Source organism: Salmo salar, chromosome ssa02 (genome assembly GCF_905237065.1).
Source record: "Salmo salar chromosome ssa02, Ssal_v3.1, whole genome shotgun sequence".
NCBI lineage: Eukaryota > Metazoa > Chordata > Actinopteri > Salmoniformes > Salmonidae > Salmo > Salmo salar.
Genome location: NC_059443.1, coordinates 40,109,235 through 40,131,584, shown reverse-complemented (window position 1 = coordinate 40,131,584; position 22,350 = coordinate 40,109,235). Strand labels below are relative to the sequence as shown.

General features: G+C 43.9%; 1 protein-coding gene across 3 annotated transcripts in view; it reads right to left on the bottom strand.

The window, feature by feature from the left end:
• The window catches only part of fhl3a (four and a half LIM domains 3a), a 44,232-nt gene that overhangs the window by 5,747 nt on the left and 16,135 nt on the right, over window positions 1-22,350 (bottom strand). For 2 of the 3 annotated variants that reach the window (XM_014166691.2, XM_014166699.2), the window contains exons 2-3: window positions 2,916-3,100; window positions 1,614-1,788 (exon numbers count right to left, since the gene is read on the bottom strand). In XM_014166691.2, coding sequence (XP_014022166.1) covers window positions 1,614-1,788; window positions 2,916-3,100 — 360 coding nt within the window. Of the gene's footprint in view, window positions 1-1,613; window positions 1,789-2,915; window positions 3,101-12,996; window positions 13,265-22,350 lie in introns of those variants that run through there. The other variant, XM_014166703.2, reaches the window with a different exon arrangement.

The window sequence follows — 22,350 nt, the reverse complement described above, 5'->3', positions numbered from 1 at the left end:
GAGGGCCTGTTCGGGTGTCTGGAGTAAATCCCTCTCGTTCGATTCATTAAAGAAAAATTCTTCATCCAAATAAAGTTTGACCAAATAATATTACCGTAATTTCCAGACTATTAAGCGCACCTGAATATAAGCCGCACCCACTGAATTTAAAAAAAAGTATTATTTTGAACATAAATAAGGCGCACATGTCTATAAGCCGCAGGTGCCTACCGGTACATTGAAACAAATGAACTTCACACAGGCTTTAACGAAACACGGCTTGTAACAAAAAATAAATTATCAGTAAGCTTTAGTTGTCTTTTTGCAGAGTCAATTCCTCACGCTGCCGTTTCCAAAGTCTTATCATCGACTCATTAAGACCAAGCTCCCGTGCAGCAGCTCTATTTCCTTTTCCAACAGCCAGATCAATCGCCTTCAATTTGAAAGCTGCATCATATGCATTTCTCTGTGTCTTTGCCATGATGAGGGTGACAAAATGACTACCGTAATCAGAATGATGGGAAGTTTGAGAGCCCTCGATTTAATCTAAACAGTAAACAAAAGTTGTTTGACCTTAACCTGTTCGGCAATTTCATTGGTCTAATGAAAGCTTCATGCCGCCAAAAAACTGAGCACGTCACAGAATGTGTTTATTTGGAGAAAAAATAATTGAAAGCGGGAAAAATCCATATATTAGCCGCGTCATTGTTTATAAGCCGCGAGGCTCAAAGCGTGGGAAAAAAGTTGCGGCTTATAGTCCGGAATTTACGGTACCCAATCTGGTTGGCACTAAAACATGTAATTATTTTCCAGGCTCTGGAAACATGACATATTTATCTTTGCCATCATTACTGAACGAGGGTTCTCAGATATCCAACACCATCAATGCATACTGAATACAGTAATGGGAATTTTTGTCTAAACTAAAAGAGAAATAACCACAACAACAAAAAAGACCACCTCCACCACACTCTTCCTGGAATCATTTGCTGTTTTATGACTTTTCGTTTTTGGCTGATAGATAGTGGTGCTGAAATAGTTTACTGGCTTATCTCGTTATCGTCAGACACTTGGCCGCTCTCCAAGGCACGGGGATTTGGCTCAGAGACAGCAAGTAAGGAAAACTGGCAATTACTCTGTCACATTCTGCCCCGGCCGCGCTGGCTCGCTAACTATTTCTTCTCGCTCGCTCTTCTTTGTCTCTCTGACATTCGCTCTCTCTTTCTCTGGCTAGGTGCAAATGTTTTGTTGTCAAAGATTTTTCTCTAGATCTCAAGCTTCATACGACAAAGCCTCTGTGCTTTTCATGGTCAGTAGCCTATATCTTCAGACCATCTTAAACACTCAGTTGCAGAAATTATGAACAGTGCTAGGGTGACGCAAGGACAACATTTCCAAGGACATGGGGGAGATCATGATTAGTCTTGTGTCGCGTAGTGTAGCTTATGTTAAATATATATGCTAGGAGTGATTGTGTTCATGTCAGTGGAGGCTGGTGTCACTTTAAAAATCAGAGGACGGGCTCGTTGTAACGGCTGGAAAGGAATGAATGGAAAACACCCACAATGAGCAATTTCTCCCTCCACCAGCCTCCAGTGTTACATGCATAGTGTTTCCATGCCTCCCTCCAGTACCTGGCATGACAGTCTTGTCACAGGCCACACACTTGGATGAGAACTCGTTGCAGTAGCAGTCGTTGCACAGCAGCGCCTCGTCCTGGCTGGTGAAGGGCTCGTCCGCCAGCGAGCGGTCACAGCGGAAACAACGGAAACAGTGCTCATGGTAGTGCCTGTCCTCGTAGAACAGCTCCTGGAGACACAACAAGGGCAACAGTCGAGATCATAATCAAAGCTACTGTCCACTACCGTTGTGCCATTGAGCAAGCCACTTAACTCCTAAACTGCTCCAGGGGCACTGCACTGGTTACCTTCGCAAGACTGACAATAAAGTACTATTCTATTCTTTCATCCAAGACAATTTATTGACACAAATTCCTAGGACTTCCTGGAAAGGAGTGTAATGTAGGCCACACAATGTAATGGATGTTATGTAGAAGTTATTGGCTACACATTTACATAGGATACAATTGCATTGGTGACCCTGTTGGTGACCTGTTTCAAATGACCAGTGAACTACTGTGACCACCATGGTCAAGTATTGTAAATGATCTGAAAAGAGTGCATTATACATCTAATTTAAAGTGTTTCCGGATCTGTAATGAAAACAAACTCTGGGTGACTCCCAAGTCATCCTGACACTGAAAGTACCTGGAGAACTCAAGCTAACACTGAGGTTTCTGGTTATGAACAGAGGGAATAGGGGAGAGGTGATAGGTAAGAGAGGAGATGGGAAAGAGGAGAGAGGGATAGAGAATGTGTGAGTGTATGCGCGTGAGTTCCAGACAGGGAACAGCAACAGTTTGTGTGGTCGAAGACAAACACAGGCTTTACTGTCTGTTTGCTGCTTTTGAGGGTGTCGATGATAACTCATTGGCCTCCTGTGTGTGCGCTAGCCAAGAACACACCCTCATCGCTTATCCCACCGCATCCACTCCCTCTTCTTATTGTAGCAAATGATCAACTTCACCTGTTTGTGTTTTCCATTAAGGAAATATTAAAACTGCATTCATTGTGGGGAACAAGGAGACATTTCCTCACACAACATTTCATGGTCTGACACGGCAAGGCTGGCTAGTTGAGCTTGGTTGGAAAACATCTGTAATGGCATGTTAAATTTGCCTAAACCTTGCCCTGCCACATTCAGACCATGAAAGACAACTGCCTCATTTACCATACAGAATGCATAATTATCGAGATACGACCCCTAACTACCACTCATTACCACGTAACAACAGTTTGCAGTGTTGAAATGACTCAACTAGAATTGCATGCACTAATGAACATGACCCACGAGTGGAGCCAAAATGAAAGTCCTACCCTGGCGTCATGGCCGATTAGCTCCTTGCACTCGTCGCAGGTGTTGGCGAACAGGCTGTCGTAACAGGGGATGCAGTAGGGGTTGTCCCCATGTCCCCCGTCTGCCTGGATGTACTTGCGTCCATACAGGGACTCCTTGCAGTTGTCGCAGTCGAACCGGTCGCTCATTGTGACTTGTTCCATCCCTGCAATAGAAAAGCAGTGTCGGAATGAACATGAGCCTTTAAAATGAACCCTTAGTGCAAGGGAAGGCGAGCGGCAAGGAGGCAGGGAGACATGCAGGGTGGCGAGAGGGAGTTGGAGAAAGGAGAGACCGTACCCATCAGTGAACTTAATGTTAACACCTGTAGTGTTTTTGTTTGTTAAATGTGTCATTTGCAAGCATTTTTCTGGCTGTTGGTCATTCATTTCACTTTCTACTGTTCACCTTTAACTGAACTGAAGTTGAACTAAACCTTAACACTCAACGGAGCGAGAGAGACATGGAGAGAAAGAGGACAGAGAGAGAACAGGAGATGGAGAGACATGGAGAGAAAGAGGACAGAGAGAGAACAGGAGATGGAGAGACAGGGAGAGAAAGAGGACAGAGAGAGAACAGGAGATGGAGGGACAGGGAGAGAAAGAGGACACAGAGAGAACAGGAGATGGAGAGACATGGAGAGAAAGAGGACAGAGAGAGAACAGGAGATGGAGACAGAAACAACAGGAGATGGAGAGACAGGGAGAGAAAGAGGACACAGAGAGAACAGGAGATGGAGCGAGAGACATGGAGAGAAAGAGGACACAGAGAACAGGAGATGGAGCGAGAGAGACATGGTGAGAAAGAGGACACAGAGAGAACAGGAGATGGAGAGACAGGGAGAGAAAGAGGACACAGAACAGGAGATGGAGCGAGAGAGACATGGTGAGAAAGAGGACAGAGGGAACAGGAGATGGAGAGAGACATTCATGAGAGGTAGTTCAAAACGGCTATTCACTTTTGTTTGCTGTGTGATGAAAGCGAGATGCACTCACACAGAGACGGACAACGGCGTTGCACAGAGCTATCACTCTGGGCTTTGCTTGCACTCCTCCGTAACACTATCAACCCCTCTGAATCTACGGTCTGTGAGATTAAAAGGAATGAAACGGTAAATGCATATATTTATGTTGGGAAGAGATGGAAATCTGTGTGGACCACCAACCGATACAGCGGTGAAGACCTACTACCCTCATGTCAAACTCATCACAGTCGACTGGTGAAAACACAAATCCAGGATAGGCCGGTCGGCCTGCCCGCCCACCTACCTACCCACCCATCCACAAAATGTGGACACCCTTTCAAATGAGTGGATACAGCCATTTCAGCCACACCCGTTGCTGACAGGTGTATACAATCGAGCATACAGACATGCAATCTCCATAGAGGCACTCCATCAAAGGCACTACAGACCCGGGTTTGATCCCAGGCTGTGTCACAACCATCCGTGACCGGGAGTCCCATAGGGCGGCGCACAATTGGTCCAGTGTCGTCCGGGTTAGGGGAGGGTTTGGCCGGGGGGGGACTTTACTTGGCTCATCGCGCCCTAGCGACTCCTTGTGGCGGGCCAGGCTGACTTCGGTCGTCAGTTGAACAGTGTTTCCTCCGACACATTGGTGTGGCTGGCTTCCGGGTTAAGCGGGCGCGTGTTAAGAAGTGCGGTTTGATGAGTCATGTTTTGGATGACGCAGGACTCTACCTTCGCCTCTCCCGAGACCGTTGGGGGGTTTGTAGCGATGATACAAGACCGTAATTGGATATCACGAAATTGTGGAGAAAAAGTGTAAAAGAAAAAATTAATGAATGGCCTTACTGAAGAGCTCAGTGACTTTCAACATGGCACCAACATAGGATGCCCCCTTTCCAACAAAGTCAGTTTGTCAAATTTCAGCCCTGCTAAAGCTGCCCCGGTCAACTGTAAGTGATGTTATTGTGAAATGGAAATGTCTAGGAGCAACAACGGCTCAACCACAAGGTGGTAGGCCACACAAGCTCAGAGAACGGGACTGCTGAAGCGCGTAACTTCACTCAGTTGTAACACTCACTCCCGACTTAAAAAACTATCTCTGGAAGCAACGTCAGTACAATAACTGTTCGTCAGGAGCTTGAAATGGGTTTCCATGGCCGAGCAGCCGCACACAAGCCCAAAATCACCATGCGCAATGCCAAGCGTCGGCTGGAGTGGTGTAAAGCTCGCCGGCAATGGGCTCTTCTGGAGCAGTGGAAACGCGTTCTCTGGAGTGATGAATCATGATTCACCATCTGTCAGTCCGACGAACGAATCTGGTTTGGCGGATGCCAGGAGAACGCTACAGACCCCATGCATAGTGCCAACTGTAAAAGGTTGGTGACGGAGGAATAATGGTCTGGGGCTATTTTTCATGGTTCGGGCTAGGCCCCTTAGTTCCAGTGAAGGGACATCTTAATGCTACAGCTTACAATGACATTCTAGACGATTCTGTGCTTGCAACAACTCCATAATTATGCACATGATTTTGGAATTAGATGTTCGACGAGCAGGTATCCACATACTATTGGTCATGTAGTGTATATTCCCTAACATATACTGTAATGTTATATTTATACTTTCAGTTTTTACAGGAACAGCAGTTTGATGGCATACTAGATCTTAGCTGAAGTACACACTAAAGTGCACAATAATAGTGTTTGCGCATTATGGCAAATGGTATCTGGTTGCCAAAACACTACAGCATTGCTGAAGGAAAGCCCTGTGGTAAGTGATACAGCACTCTGGCAGAGCAAGCAGCCGGGTATCCATTTACAACCGCCCAGAAATAATAATAATGTCTGATAAGATAATGAATCAAGACTTTAGAGGTCTAGTGCTGCCTGTGTCCACACACACACACACACACACCCACACACACACACAGCAATCACCATTAACACACAATACTGGATCAAAGACAATATCAGACCTAAACTGTTTCAGCTCTCGGTGAGGGGCAATTCCACTGTTCAAGTAAATGTGTTTGTGGAAATTGTTAAAAGTAGTCCTTGTGCATAGAGTTCTAGGATTTGTTGATCTTTGCAATCATTGGTTTTTGTTTGACATATTTTTTTGAATGTATCAACATTCTGTTGATGTGGAATTGCCCTGAGACAAAGGCTTTAAATGAGTCGCGTGATGGAGTCGAGATAAAAATGTATTCACCTGCTCCTAATGTTCATAAATAACCCACTGATGTGTTCTCTCTGAAATGACACCCCTTTACCCATTTTGGAGAGGCACTTTCAACCCCCTCTCCTCCCCCTTCAATAAACAGAACCATAAATTAGGGAGCGTTACTGTTGGGGAGTCCTGCTGCCTCTGTTTCACATCACAAGGCTACCACATCTCTACAACTAATGAGGCAACTGATACCTATCCCCCCGAGGACCTGAGAGACTCAACCATTATTCACTTCATAGTCATTAAACTTGGGGCTCGCATCACTGACAACCACCTTGGAGAAACCGAACACGGTTGATTGGATGGAATTTGATCTTGCAACCTCACGGTTCAATACTTTCTTCAGCGTGCCAAAGTAAAATGTTAGCTAGCTTCATGCCAATGACTTGTCTATACATATGACACGAGGCTAAGACGTAGGCTGCGCCATCAAACCAAAACATATCTGCCGCACCAGGTATGCGCTAGCCTTGCTTTCCAAACAGGCGAACGAGACCAGGCATGTGCATACTCATACAGTACTTAAAGTATAGGTTAGCCTGTGTTCTGACATCATCCTTCATCTAAAATAAATGGAGGATCTGTTAATTGCCCTGTTCATTTGTATCAGTAGCTTGCAAACAAGTCGTTCAAAGTACGGCCAGAAAGCACTTAAGTTTGATGTAAGCACTAGTTCTGTGAAGGCTGGACCAATATTGCGTCGGAGATGTCTAAACAGCCAAGGATACAAGCTTTCGGTACCTGGAATGGATCATCCAGGGCATTCTGGTGCCCACTTTTCCCCCCTTGCATGGCCCATCCAGGCTGCTTTGTCCCAACATCCAAACTACAAGTCTATTTATGGCCCCTGGGGAGACGAGGGCTTGAGCTACAATAACCCGCCTGCCAGCAATCAGTTAAGATTAGGTAGCAGCCCGTGGCTCCAAAGGGCTCTAAACTACGGATGGGAACTTTACACTTGTCGATATTCCACAGCCCAATACATAAATACATATTATGGTAGGACAGAACGGGTTGTTTTGACTAAGTCTTGTAGTATTGAAATGCAAGAGTAACAATCCGTGAGGGGCGAGCGGACAGCCCTGACGGGTAAATGAACTCCGGATGCCACAGGACCCGGCTCTCACAGCGAGAGAGCATGACGTCAGTGTATGACCCTGGGGCTCCACAAGTGATTGAATCCAGAAACCAAAGCAAGACAACCTCCCTTTCAATCACCACCACCCCCTAAAAAGATGAGGGGGCTGCTGTTTGCGCAGACGAGGGGGGGGAGAGGATGGAAGGTTGTAGGGGGTGGAAGTGGTACTCAGTGAACTACGATCTAGACTATTTCTCACAGTGTATCCCGGATTCCCGGAAGGAGGAGTCCATATTCTCTGTGCTTGGGGCGCAGTGACTAAGAAAAACCACTTTCTGCTCATAACATTCCCAAACACTAGAGTAGTGAATAACAGAGTCCCCTAACAGAGACTTCTAGGAAAACACTACCTCCCCCACCAAGGACGACCAACGACAATTATGTTTATGCCATCATATCTTACAGTAAGGTCACTTATACTCCACTAGTAATACATTCTGGTATATTACATACATTCCCTTTAGCAACTGCCTGAAAGACATTTAGCTCGATGGAAACGCATCCAGATGCAGCAAATGCTATATACACTGTAGGTAAAATGGAGTGGCTTCTCACAACTGCCTTTTCCTCTGTCTTTCTTAACTCTTTCAAGGCGGTTGTTTGGAGTTGAAGTTTCTCATTCTCAGCCAGAACATCCGGTGAGATAGCTAGAGAACATCAAGGTCGGTCTAGTCTAGTCATCACAACCCCCCCGATAGACGAGTTGGCGGGCTGATTGGAGACCCAACAGAGAGAGGTTTATGTGTAGAGAGAACCCTAGCAATCTGCCTCTATTGTTTTATCTCTATGGGTATATGCAAGTGGTTTACTCATTGCTGCCACCTCAGTCAGCACTATATGCCGTTTGATCAGGCTCTGACTCAGGATGGGGTATGGGGGATATCATAAGGGATATCATAAGGTGAATCCACCAATTTGTAAGTCGCTCTGGATAAGAGCGTCTGCTAAATGACTTAAATGTAAATGTGCGCCAGAGATGGGTTAGTTAGGGCTCCCTCACACCAACCCCAGTCCTCGGTCCGGTTTCACTGACAGCCCGCTAATCCCCTGCCCAAACTTTGCTCACGCTTCGGTTCACTCCAAAACGAGCCGGCCGTTGCACTCCGTGCTGGGAACAGTCCCTAGCACTCTTCCCCTGTCCCAACGCCCAATGAGAGTATTCGCTTGTAAAAACGTCTGTTTGGCTACGGTCAGAGTTGCCAGACAAAGCAGTAGACAGTGTGCTACATCAACAGATGAGAGAGAGAGACGGTCCCCGGCTGTCGAGGAGACTGTAGCGAGTTCCACGAAGTATGCTACACAAGCAAATGATGACATAACCGTCTAATGTTTCACAATTATAAAAACACCGGCATACCATTGATGAGACAAGTTGTTGTGAAGGAAAATGTTATGAGGAGCATGAGCAGAGAAAGTTATTCTAAAAGGATTTCAAAGTGTGGATATAAGGGGGATATTTACGAGACAACCAAATAAACCAAGTGCATTACAGGCCTATCTATAGCCGGAGTGCACACTACTAACGTGTGTGAATCTTATGGGAAACACATGCATGTCTTAGGGGCTGAAAAATGTGACTCTATAGCTATTCTACTTGTGTCATTTCTCGACATTTCATCTATAATCATGTGTTGAGGATTAGTCTGTTGGAGTGGATCAGAGTGTTGGTGAGTAAGCGTTAGGCTGCTGGAGCTGAGCCGGTGTAAACATGGCAAGGAGAGCCCTTGACGTACTAGACGGCGACATCGCCCTGTGTACTTTGCCCAACAGGTGTTCTGTGTAGACTTCAAGCTCTTGCTTGCCTGTGTGTACTCTATGACATATACACACACATACAAACAAGCACAGGCACACACCCACGAGACAGTCCGCACACACATACACGGACGTTAACCACAATCAATGCTGCTGTATCTTTGAGTCTCCTTTCCAAAGTGTGGAAAGGAGACTCAAACAAGGTCAACAAAACCTTGCTATTATTACCGACTACAACTGTTTTAACTTCGACAAGAATGTGCGCTCCTGGTTTCAAAATGCCTCTTCTATTTTACTGACTGGGAATGAGACCAGTTGTTGTTCTTTTTCAAGGACATATACGAAGGACATGAATGGCCTTAAATGGACATCTTAAAGTGTGAGAAAATAAAAAAAGGATAGACTACCAGAATATTGGGAGTGGTTGTGTGTTAGACATGAGCTAACCAATGGTCTCCTTAGGGATATTACCACTCAGCGCTCTGCAGTAGGTCAGGCAAGTCTGATAGGTCAGGCAAGTCTGATGTGCACGGAGTACTTCCGTACAGTCTATGACCACTCCTCAGTTCGTCTGAGTCTATCCAATAGTTATCCTACATCACAAAGACATGGAGTAGAGGGGAAACAAAGATGGCTTCCTATTGCAGCCCAAAGGAATATAGTTTACACACATTGAACTAACCATTGGTGTATATAAAAACATCAATGCATATACACTACATTAGCAAAAGTATGTGGACACCTGCTCGTCAAACATCTCATTCTAAAATCAGGAGCATTAATATGGAGTTGGTTCCCCCTTTGCTGCTATAACAGCCTCCACTCTTTTGGGAAGGCTTTCCACTAGATATTAAAACATTGCTGTGGGGACTTGCTTCAATTCAGCCAGAAGAGCATTAGTGAGGTCGGGCAATAAGGCCTGGTTCGCAGTCGGCCTACCAGTCCATCCCAAAGGTGTTCGATGGGGTTGAGGTCAGGGCTCTGTGCAGGCCAGTCAAGTTCTTCCACACCAATGTCGACAAACCATTTCTGTATGGACCTCATTTTTTTACACAGGGTCATGCTGAAACAGGACTGTTCCCCAAACTGTTGCCACAAAGTTGGAAGCACAGAATCGTGTTAGGAATAAATGGACTTCGCACAGTTCGCAACGAGCCAGGCGGCCCAAACTGCTGCATATAACCTGACTGCTTGCACAGAACGCAAGAGAAGTGACAATTTCCCTAGTTAGAAGAAATTCATGTTAGCAGGCAATATTAACTAAATATGCAGGTTTAAAAATATATACTTGTATAGATTTTAAAGAAAGGCATTGATGTTTATGGTTAGGTACACATTGGTGCAACGACAGTGCTTTTTTTCGCGAATGTGCTTGTTAAATCATCACCCGTTTGGCAAAGTAGGCTGTGATTCGATGAGAAATGAACAGGCACCACATCGATTATATGCAACGCAGGACATGCTAGTTAAACTAGTAATATCATCAACCATGTGTAGTTAACTAATGAATATGTTAAGATTGATTGTTTTTTATAAAATATAAGTTTAATGCTAGCTAGCAACTTACCTTGGCTTCTTGCTGCCCTCGCGTAACAGGTAGTCAGCCTGCCACACAGGCTCCTCGTGGAGTGCAATGTAAGGCAGGTGGTTAGAGCATTGGACTAGTAACCGGAAGGTTGCAAAAACAAATCCCCGAGCTGACAAGGTAAAAATCTGTCATTCTGCCCCTGAACAAGGCAGTTAACCCACCGTTCCTAGGCCGTCATTGAAAATAAGAATGTGTTCTTAACTGACTTGCCTAGTTAAATAAAGGTGTCCAAAAATACTGATTACCAATAGTTATGAAAACTTGAAATCGGCCCTAATTAAAATCAGCCATTCCGATTAATCGGTCGACCTCTAGTTAATATTAACCTGCTTAGTATTTGTCAAATTAAACATGACAATTGTTGCAGTCACTAAACTGGCTAGAATGGGGAATATGAGAGGGACAGAGACAAAAGGCAAAGACAGAGTGAGGAGAAATTAAGAAGAAACCAAATGGAATAGATAGAAAAAGAAAAGAAGAGGGTGACATTTAGAGGGAAATCCAATCTTGGCGTGGGATCTGAAACCTATGACACGTCATAAATCAGAGCAGAGGAAAAGTGAAACGATGGGTTTGGATAAACACATCCCACCAGATTGTGTTCCTCAGTTCTACCGTCTGGATGTCTTCCAGACAGAGTAAAGCTCCTTGGCTGGCTTTGAGATGGGTAGAAAATACAGCACTGGACACTTCACTATATCATTTAAGGCCCAGTTGAGCATATCGAGAAAAGTTAATTTGTGTTACAGCCCAATGGCAATATGGCCATTTCAGAACTTCGCCAAATGGGGAACTTCTCCCGGTCTTATTTACTCAATGCATCATGCCGTGTCAGCTAGATAAGACTTTCCATTTGGTGACGAATGATAAATGTCAATGGCGTGAATTACACAATATTTTAATGGTCTGTTTGTGCTAGACTGTCATTAGGATTACAATCCCTTTACTCATAAACTGGAATGCAAGGCAAGGTCAGTGTCCTTTGGGATTTAAACACTTGATAATTCTCAAGGACTACCCTCTCCATAGAGAAAACTATGAGGCCAAGATGACTGGACATTTGCCTAGCCACTTCGGTTAACATCAGGACATCAACGGGCTGTCAGGTTCAACTGCCTTTTTAGGCTTTTGGGTACAGAATGATCTAGCTACTGTAAGTCGTGCTAGATAAGTAGTGCCTTTAAAAAGTATTCACATCCCATTACTTTTTCCACATTTTGTTGTGTTAGTCTGATTTTAAAATTCATAAAACTGAAATGTCTTGAGTCAATATGTATTCAACCTCCGTTATGGCAAGGCTAAATAAGTTCAGGAGTAAAAATGTGCTTAATAAGTCACATAATAAGATGCACGGACTCACTCTGTGTCCAATAACAGTGTTTAACAAGATTTTTGAATGGCTACCTCATCTCTGTATCCCACACATACAGATAATTGTAAGGTCCCTCGGTCGAGCAGTGAATTTCAAAACACACATTCAACCACAAAGACCAGGGAGGTTTTCCAATGCCTCGCAAAGAAAGCCACCTATTGGTAGATGGTTAAAATTAAAAAAACTAACATTGAATATCCCTTTGAGCATGGTAAAGTTATTACACTTTGGATGGTGTATCAATATGCCCAATCACAACAAATATAAAGGTGTCCTTCCTAACTCAGTTGCCGGAGAGGAAGCAAACAGCTCAGGGATTTCACCATGAGGCCAATGGTGACTTTAAAACTGTTACAGATTAATGGCTGTGATAGGAAAAAACCACAGGTGGATCAACAACATTTTAGTTACTCTACAATACTAACCTAATTGACAGTGAAAAGAAGAAAGCCTGTACATTAAAAAATATTCCAAAACACGCATCCTGTTTGCAACAAGGCACTAAGGTAATATTGCAAAACAATTGGCAAAGCAATTAACATTTTGTATTCAGGACAAAAAGTCATTGGATTTGCCCCAAACATACAACACAGAGAGTACCACACTCCATATTTTTTCCTATACTGGTGGCTGCATCATGTCATGGGTATGTTTGTATCCGTTAAGGAGTATTTCAGAATAAAACGGAATGGAGCTAAGCACAGGCAAAATCCTTGAGGAAAACCTGGTTCCGTCTGCTTCCACCAGACACTGGGATATGAATTCCCCTTGGAGATGAATTCACAATAAACTTAAACACAAGGCCAAATCTGCACTGGAGTTGCTTACCAAGACAGTAAATGTTCTTGAGTGGCCAAGTTACAGTTTTGACTTAAATCTACTTGAAAATATAATGGCAAGACCTGAAAATGGTTATCTAGCCATGATCAACAACCAATTTGACAGAGCTTGAAGAATTTAGAAAATAATAGGGAAATGTTGCACAATCCAGGTGTGGAAAGCTTTCAGAGACTTACCCAAAGGTGCATCTACAAAAGTATTGATTCAGCGGTGTGAATATTTATGCATTTCCTTTTCCAAAAATGTGAAGAAAAAAAATCTAAAAACAGGTTTTCACTGTCATTATGGCGCATTGTGTGTAAATGGGTGAGAAAAAAATAAATATATTTAATACATGTTGAATTTAGGCTGTAACAAAATGCAGAATAAGTCTAGGGGTATGAATACTTCCTGAAGCCGCTGTAACTCAGCCTATGCAAGTCGGTTGACAAGAGAGACTAGAGGCACAATGAGGCAACAAAGTCAAACTAGGGGATACGTTTCATGTGCAACATCTGTTTGTACTTTCTAGTTGTGAGCTGATCTCGCTGGCATTCGCTGTATCAGATAAAGACACTACAGTAACTATGAGGAAGGGGTGAGCCAATGAAGTCCGAGGAAGCAGAGGAAATTGCTCATGAAAACGAGATAACACCATGCTTACAAAACAGTCACCAGAACAACCCAATGTGCAGACACAGACCACAAAGACGCTTTCCGCTTCTAACTGATGAATGACGATGCACATGGGGATGACGCAGAACCTAGCTAGCTGCTTTCCAATAGTACCCAACATTAAAAAAAACAAGGAGGACAAAGGCACTCACTCTTCATGATTAAAATGCCTTTATTGAGGTGGCAAGTTCAATGGAACACCATCTTAAACTGATGCGTTTCGGTAGGTCAAACCAACATTTCCTTAAGTGTGGTTGGAACAGGCCAACTCCACCCCAGCACTCCATAGCTTCCACGGGTCGGGATGCTTACATAGCCATTGCGCAATCTGTGGCCGCTGCTGTTTACGCTTCCAGCCTCGGCGTGGAGCCACAGATCGGACGCCGTCGGTAAACAAACGGAGGCTCCAGCCGAAGAGTTGCCACTTCTACATCTTTTCTCCCCCACTTTCAGACGAGAACAACCTGGCCCACCCAACAACATCCTTATTCCTCAAACATTTCATGAGGCTACAATCAGTAGGCCCCATTAAAACACTACTGCTGTGGCCATCGCTATTCTCTGTGATCCCTAAAATAACACCAACGAGATGCTTTGTCTCTACTGACCATTTTTCATACTATCAAGCTGACTCAAGCCATACTGTGCTGGCTCAGATATTTTCATTCTTCTCATATCGTCCGTTCCACATGGTTTCATCAACTACGCTGGAAGCGTACACAGGCAGACCCAGTACAGCTCAGCTTAGTTTAGCTCAGTAGCGAGAAAGGGGTACACTGTTCCTATGTGGAGGGTTTGACTTCACCAAAAGAGGGCTGGGCAGAGGACCAGACACAGGAGGCCTAACTGGTCATTGTCCCTGAGCATTTAAACACAGCCTGGTGTGGTGGTGGGAGGACACCGAGGGCTCCAATGAGGGAGAGTGTCGTAAACATAAAGGAGGCCAAATGAGTACCTGTGGCAGGGCCTTTGTAATTTGTCTCTTCTCTTAGCTTTTAATGAGCGAGCAGGTGTTGAGGAGAGATGTGATTTAGAGATTTGAAGAGAGGCAGAGGAAACCCAGGAAAAGACAGGCCTATGTGGGACACAAACCTCCGCTAGAAGGTTAGCAGGGTTTACTTTGCGCAGTGAGTAGACGGATATATGCTTACTGGCCCTGAAGGGAAAAATGGGGATTAACATTGAACAGGAGTTTCATGGTGATTTAAAGCATCTTATGGAGAATGTCAGTAAACCACAGGAAAGGAGGTAACGCAGCTCTCATCAGTAATTGCTGTAGGCCTATTACTGACTTCTGTAAATGCCAAAGAGTACATTGTGATAAAGCCACATTCTTACTTGCCAAGAGAGGACATGCTCATTGTGAGGAAAGAATGAATAGCTACTCTCAGAAGTAAAGCAGTCCGAAATGCAACTTTCATATATCCCCCCTCTGCGAACTGTCTATCCAAGCTTACCATAACGCTCCCCCAACACCAAACAATAACAGAAAAATGATCCTAAATCCTACGGTGCTTTTTCACCCAACCATGAAGGACAGCTTTAGATTCTGGAAAATGTATCTGGATGTATTTTTATATCACTGTGTGGATGGTCAAAAGACTACGTTTTTGGACCACATTTGTCTTCCTTTGAAGAGAAAGAAGAAAAGAAAAAAAACGCTGCCATACATTACAATTTCACATCTGGTTTGGATTCGGGGAAGTATGCAGTCAACTCCAGCATGCCAAAGGAGGTTTTGGACAGTCACTGCCTGGAGAATGCAGGAAGGTCTGTCTTTACTTTCTCTGCAGCACTGGTATTTGCCGGTAAATGTTAAGAGGGCAGAGGCAAAAACGGAGAGAGCGAGAAAGAGAAAGCGGGATGTACAGTAAGTGACAAAGACAGGTAGCAGGCGAGAAAATATAAATCGGCCTAGATCTGAGTGGGAAACACTAGTTGATGGGAAGATAATGACAAGACTGTCAGCATTGCAAGGGGAATATAGGAAGTGAAAGAATGCAGAGACTAAAGAGCTGAGAGAAAAGACTATATAGAGAATTTTTCAACAAAAGGATACAAATCTAGTCATGGTAATAAAAGAAAGCTTATGACGTTATAAACAAGAGAATAGACTTAAATGCTAATGCGAGAGAGAGCAATGTCTGAAAAAAGGAGGAAGCATGTAGCAAGTTGACAGTCATTACAGCAAATCTTCTCAGTTAGGGCCCTAGTGGACATTGGTAGGGAGTGTGTTATATGGAGTGGGGTGAGTACTATTCAGAAGCCACTGTATGAGAAGGTGGAGTATATTATTCCTCCTTGAACAAACAAACAAAAATGGCCCTGATTCCCAGGAGTGTCCTTGCTCCCCCGTTTCCGGCTGACCAGCGGCACCGTGCAGATTTATTACCAAACATGGCCATCCCATCAATGTCCTGTCCTCCCCCTGGCTGGGCTGCCTGTCATCATCTGCACTCCAATCCAGGGGATAGGCCAGGACATCTCTTTCATCTCTTTGAAAGCAGAACCCTACAGACACTGGCAGAGTGAGGGGAGGGTTTGGCTCAGTATCATCCTCTGAGGCTTCATTGGAGCAAGGTGCAAATGCAGACGTGAAGATACCATGGGAAGTCGATTGTTTCAATATCTGTCGAAGGCTGTAGTTATTTTTTTGTGCGCCAAATTTCAATAATGCTTGCAACAGAACAAAAACACGCCGCACTAGCTTGATCCTTGAAAAAGTATTGCATTTCTCCCACCTAAAGGAGAATTGCGCTACTAGAGCATTAGGACCAGAATATTTAGTTACAGTAGGTCAGTACACTCTGGCTCCCTTATAGAGTGATTCAGCAGCAGGTCAGCCTAGCTGGTCTCTGGAGAGGATGGTGTTTGCACCAATCTTCAGAAGGGGAAACGGAGGGAGTCCTCCTATGCAATATCTTCACTGGCGTTTCATCTCTGCCAGTGTTTTACATCTCGACCTCCCTCCCCGCTCCCCTCGTTTGTACCTACAGCCAGACACAACAGCTTCCCCAGTCACCAGACACAACAACCTCCCCAGTCACCAGACAAGGCTGTTATGTCTGGAGCCAGAAACAAAACACAAAATCTGTCATATTTTTGAACTGTGGCGCCTTATTGACACTTGGATATTGGTACGGAAATTGTGATTTTCTCATTTGGAGGTGAGTGATCCAGTCATAGAAATGGATTCAGTCACACATGTTATGCTGTAGTACAGGCGTCTCCAACAGGTCGAACGCCGGTAGCTCGCAGCCCACCTATCAATTCTGAAAGTGCATGGGTTCCAGCGCAAACTGTCCTAAACAAATCTCAAGTATCAGACACCTCAAGCACTAACCAATCAAATTGACATTGACATTATCCCACTCCTAGTTAGCCAGAATTGGCTTAAAAGCCAAACGTAACACAACATCTGCAAATTAAGTTCCATCAATATTGCCCCTGTATGTCTGTGTGCGGCACACGTTTGTCTTTTTAAAAACTCTGTCATGATATATGCAGTGGTGTAAAGTACTTAAGTAAAAATACACTAATACTTAACTTGTTTTTTGGGGTAACTGTACTATACCATTTACATTTGACTACTTTTACTTCACTACATTCCTAAAGAAAATGTACTTTTTACTCCATACATTTTCCTTGACACCCAAAAGTACTTGTTACATTTTGAATGCTTAACAGGACAGGAAACTGGTCCAATTCACACAATCATCAAGAGAACATCCCTGGTCATCTCAACTGCCTTTGATTTGGCGGATTCACTAAACCCAAATGACCCTGGCTATCCGTAAAAAAATGTTGTTTTTTTAAATTCACCCTGACAATTGACGTCTGGTTTGCTTAAAATTACGTATTTGAAATTATTTCTACTTTTGATACTAAAGTATATTGAAAACCAAATACTTTTAGACTTCTACTCAAGTGGTATTTTACTGGGTGACTTTTGCTTTTACTTGAGTCATTTAAGGCATCTTAACTTTTTTAAAGTACGACAATTGGGTACTTTTCCCACCACTGGATATATGCAGCAGTAAAAACATCCCTAGACCAGCACATTCCTCTTTCACTAAATGCACAATTAAAGGGGTATTACACAAAAAAGAATCTAAATGCGTTTTCCCCATTTTTTTCAGCCCTCAAAAAAAATTGCTGATGCAATTTAAGCATTGACATGGACTTAGAACATCCAATGTCATTGTTTTCTTTATGAATATTTGTAATTTTGAGTGAATAACTGATTTTTTTCCCCCAAAACAGGAAAAATAAAATGGAGAAAAACAGAATGTGAAATGACAAAATAGTGCCTATTTGAAAGCTAGAAAATAATTAATGAGCTGCTTGTGACATGTTTCATCATTTAAAAGTAGCTAGAACATGTTGGAGACCCCTGCTGTAGTAGGACTGGTCTCAAGGCTGAGATAGGACACCGGGAACTTGATATACAGAACAAAGGCATTTCTCAGAGCCCGGTCCATCATGCAGAGACAGTGGTGAAAGATCCATGCTGCCTCTTATCCTTCCTTTCCAGAGCAGTGGATTTCCTTTCGTCTGTAACGGACAATGCAAATTCCATCCTTCCTGGTTTCTAGGGATCTGACCTGAATGACACTTCACATTCTGTATTTGCTTACCAAAATGGTCATCTGTGTAGTTCCCTTAACCTTTGACACAAAAGTTGGCTAGTCAAATGCTACACAGACCATTTAGCATGACAGAGTAAGCACATTGTATTCATGAATACATCAGCAAGTTGATTTGACATCATCCCCTCATGCCCTACCGCCTTTTATAGGTCCATGGCTATTTCCAACCCACAGGGACCAAAAACCAAGGCTAGACCATGCGGCACAGAGCCAAAATGGCTCCTGTAAACTGGCCATTCCCAGGTGGTCGCCTGATTCTGCCGACTCAGCACAGTTAGCGAGGGCATCAAGGAGCTGGTGTAGAGTTTCAGAGCCCGCACAGTCAGCAATTTGAGCACCCTTTGATGGCAACGCGCAATTGCTGCTTGCCACAACTGCAAGCAATTATTCCTCTCACACACATGGCCACTCATGATTTCTATGGTGGCACCTGATCGTTGGGTTAAGATGCCAGATTTTTGGTCAATGTGGCAAGGGTCTCTTTCCCTATTGCTCGCTCTCTCTATTTCAAACCTACATAGGGACTATCTGGAGGCTTTGTGGCTTGCAGGTATAGGCATCGGAGACATGTCCTATTAGAAGTGTTCCATATCGGTCCTAGTAAGTACACTTGTAATGAGTACCAAAGTTGACCTCATCTACCCTAGCTGTGTTCTCTGCAACTCACAAGAGTAAATTGCTGTCACCAAAAACCCTCCCTTTCTCTCTCTCGCTCCACAACCTTGAAAAGATGGGTTTATTTGTGGGGAAAAAACATCACGTATGTCCAGAAAATGCTGAGGGAACCTGCCAAATGGGAAACGACTGGGATGAATCACCGTTAAAAGTAATTTCCAGTAATATCCAGAGGTCCTTTTTTTCTTCACAGAGTAAGGTCTCCTTGGAGACGTGCAAACAGTGCCCTCATTCCCTGGCACCATAAAACATTTGGCAGTGAAGTGTTCCCTTGCTTCTTGTCCTCCCGGAGTTCTGAGGGCAGCAACCAGCGTTCTGGAGGTGATGCTGTGGCAATGCGAAATATGTTGACCATCTCACTCAATGTACTGTATGATACATTTTTTCACTGAATGAGTAGGCACATGCTCGTAGATGAACTATTTCACTGTCAGGGGATACTGTACATGACTTGTGGGCGGACTTCATTCATTTTGCCCCGATAAAACCACATTATGTCTTTGGCGGAGGAGCTGGATCTAAGGTGCCCAAAATAAAATGAATATACAAAACTGATGCAACATTAGAAAAGTTGGCCAAAAGCCGCCAGAACATGAGGAACAGGTCAATCCATGTCAGTACAGTAAGGGACAGTGTAACAGAAGCATATTAAAAGCAGCGTACTAAAGAACTACTGAACAAAAACAGAACAGGCCTAATAACTGGGTGTGATAATGGTGGTGGAGCGACAGGCATTTCTATGTCGACAGTCCCATTCCCCCAGTTGGCCCGTCTGATACATCTCAAATTTTAATTTTCCACTCATAAAAACGTAATGACCCTTTCTTTCATTCTGGTGTTTGTAGGAGAGGCCATAAGTGGGTTCCTTTCCTGCTGGACGGCGACCCCTATGACTAGCATGGGGTCAACGACAATGCGGGGGCCAGTTGCTCCTTCCTGTCCCCCTAAACAGAGATCGCTCTGGGATATCTCACAGATCCCATCCCAGTACACACGAGTACTATATGTGCACACAAACACACCGACACAGGCATGCACACACGGTCACAAAGAAAAACAGACATGTACTGTATAAACACGCCTGACGCAGAGACAAGCAACTAGACAAAGAAACACACAGGCCACTGTCCACACAAACATATACAGCACATGCAAAAGTTCACACACACAATTTCTTTACACTGAAAGGCTAAAATGGGAAGATAGAGGGCTCAAAGACAAAAATACAAAATTGGGGTACAATGGGTGACTTGTGCAGGAAGACCAGACACGGCGAGCAGCTGCATACACACACCAGCAGTTTGTTTAAACTGAGTCCCAAATGGCAACCTATTCTCTATAGTGCACTATTTTTGACAAGGGCACATACAGCTCTGGTCAAACTATGGCCACTATATAGGGAACAGGGATGAAAACAAAGTCTCTTTTTTTGGGACTTCCCATTGAGTGTAATTACTGCTCATATTCACAATTCCAACTCTTCCACTCATGAATGAACCCGATAAGATCCAATAACTTGATATATTTAGGAAATGAGCACTAAAAACAAAGTGGGCAGATCCTGGTCATTGTCTTCAAAGCACACGGAGTGGATAATCAGTCCAGACAGAGAGTGGACCAGACTGGGATAAGAAGCACTAGGGTTTAATAGGCATAATCCTGCCAAATTACCCTCCTCACTGGTATAAGAGACCAATGAAAGCTGTGTTCATTCAAACAGTGATTTCATTGAAGCTGTCATAACAGGGAAAAGTGACAATTTTTATACACACCAGCCATGGAAAAAAAAAAATCTGCATTAGGCCACTAGGGAATAATGACAAAACTTACACAACCACACAGTTACGAAACATCCTTCCAGAGTTCAGCATGAGGGAAGAAAGAGGAAAGACTGCTGGCTTGTGCCGAAACACGCCTCTCCTGACCCAATTTTACGATCCCCATCAGACCCATCAAAAAGGACCACCTCCTTTCTCCTCCCACCCCCTTCTCTCATTTTCTTTGACCTTCACATAGGACCCGAGAGAAGAGAATGTCACGTGTCTGTTGGAGAAGACTGCATTGCTCATTTTAGCTTCGGAGGTCAAATGCATGCTGATGAATTGCCACAAAAATCAGGAAGTCCATATGTGAGTGGTGCAGCCAGTGGGGGTCAGCGACCCGCTGGTCATTTTTTCCCCCTCTCCGTACCGTGGGGAGAACGCCCCGGCTCTCACACACACACGGCTGGAATGAGCACACTTCAAAAAGTGTCCATAAATCAAGCTGCCATTCCAAGGACTCCACCCCGTTCCCCTCTGCTACCCTTCCCCTTACCTCTCCATCTCTCTGCCCTTCTCCAACATGAGAACCTGGACCATGTTCATAGTTGTGGATGAAAGATGGTAGCTCATGGGCCCAGAGATGAAACTCCTTATTCTATGTCTATAAGGTGCAATATCTGCTGGACTTTGCAATGCAGGCACATTCTCCATGCTCATTCACTCTGGTCCCGCCCTTCTTCTGTCTCCACTGCTGAGGAAAATGAGTCAGAACTTGTAGTAGCCAGGTCAAGGGCAGGTCATTGCTTCCTTGTCATTGAATATATTTGGGGAGGGGCAGGTTGTTATAAGTAGATTCTCAGTAGACACATTTTAATCATCATAATCATTATCAAAAATAGCAGATATACCTTGGTGCGAATGGACAGGGAGTTTCTTGGACTTGACTATTGTAGTGTTCAATAGCGCTTGAAGGAGAGCCCAATCTAAGAAATCCAGTTGACTTTACCAGAGGAGAGCCACAATCCGTCACACTCTTATCTCGCTGTGTCACATGGGATCTCTTTATCATGCAGCCATGCAAAACACTATTCGTCTTCTCCGCCTAATTCACTGCAAAGTCCACCCAGCGCTTTGGTTAAACAAAGAGACAACGTAAGCAAGCACAGGTGTTTCGGTAAACACAGATAGTAGAGTTGAATTACGTTGAGTCCCAATCAGACATGTCTTATCTCTCTCAATCTATCAACCACAATCTCCCCGCTCTTTCTCAACTCCCTCTTTTACTCTGGTCCTATACATGTCTCTTCTTTAGGAGACAGTAGGCTATAGGAAACAGTATAGGCGAAACCTCAAGACTAGGACTTAAGAACAGATTAACAGAGTAGGAAGTAGTGTTGACATGATACTAGAATTCTTTCTTTGATACCAATACCAGGTTGGCATCACGATACTCGATAATATTTGATACCAAAACGATACAACGGCAAAAAACAAGACGTATTACCTAAAGTCACAGAATTGCACTTGATCCAGACAGATCTTTTTAGTTCAATGTCATTACATTTGAAGAAAATGTTTGAATTTTGAATGTATGCATTTTAAATGAATCAATTATACAATCAATTTGATTTTCTTTTTACCAATACAACTACGGTATTGATTTATTCGTATGGTAAATCTACTGATAAACAGGGTAAATCAAGATGTAACCTAGGCCTATTCACAATACCGGTGAATGCATATTCAATAGAAGTGTGTGCATGCATTGTGTTATTGAGCATGTATTGAC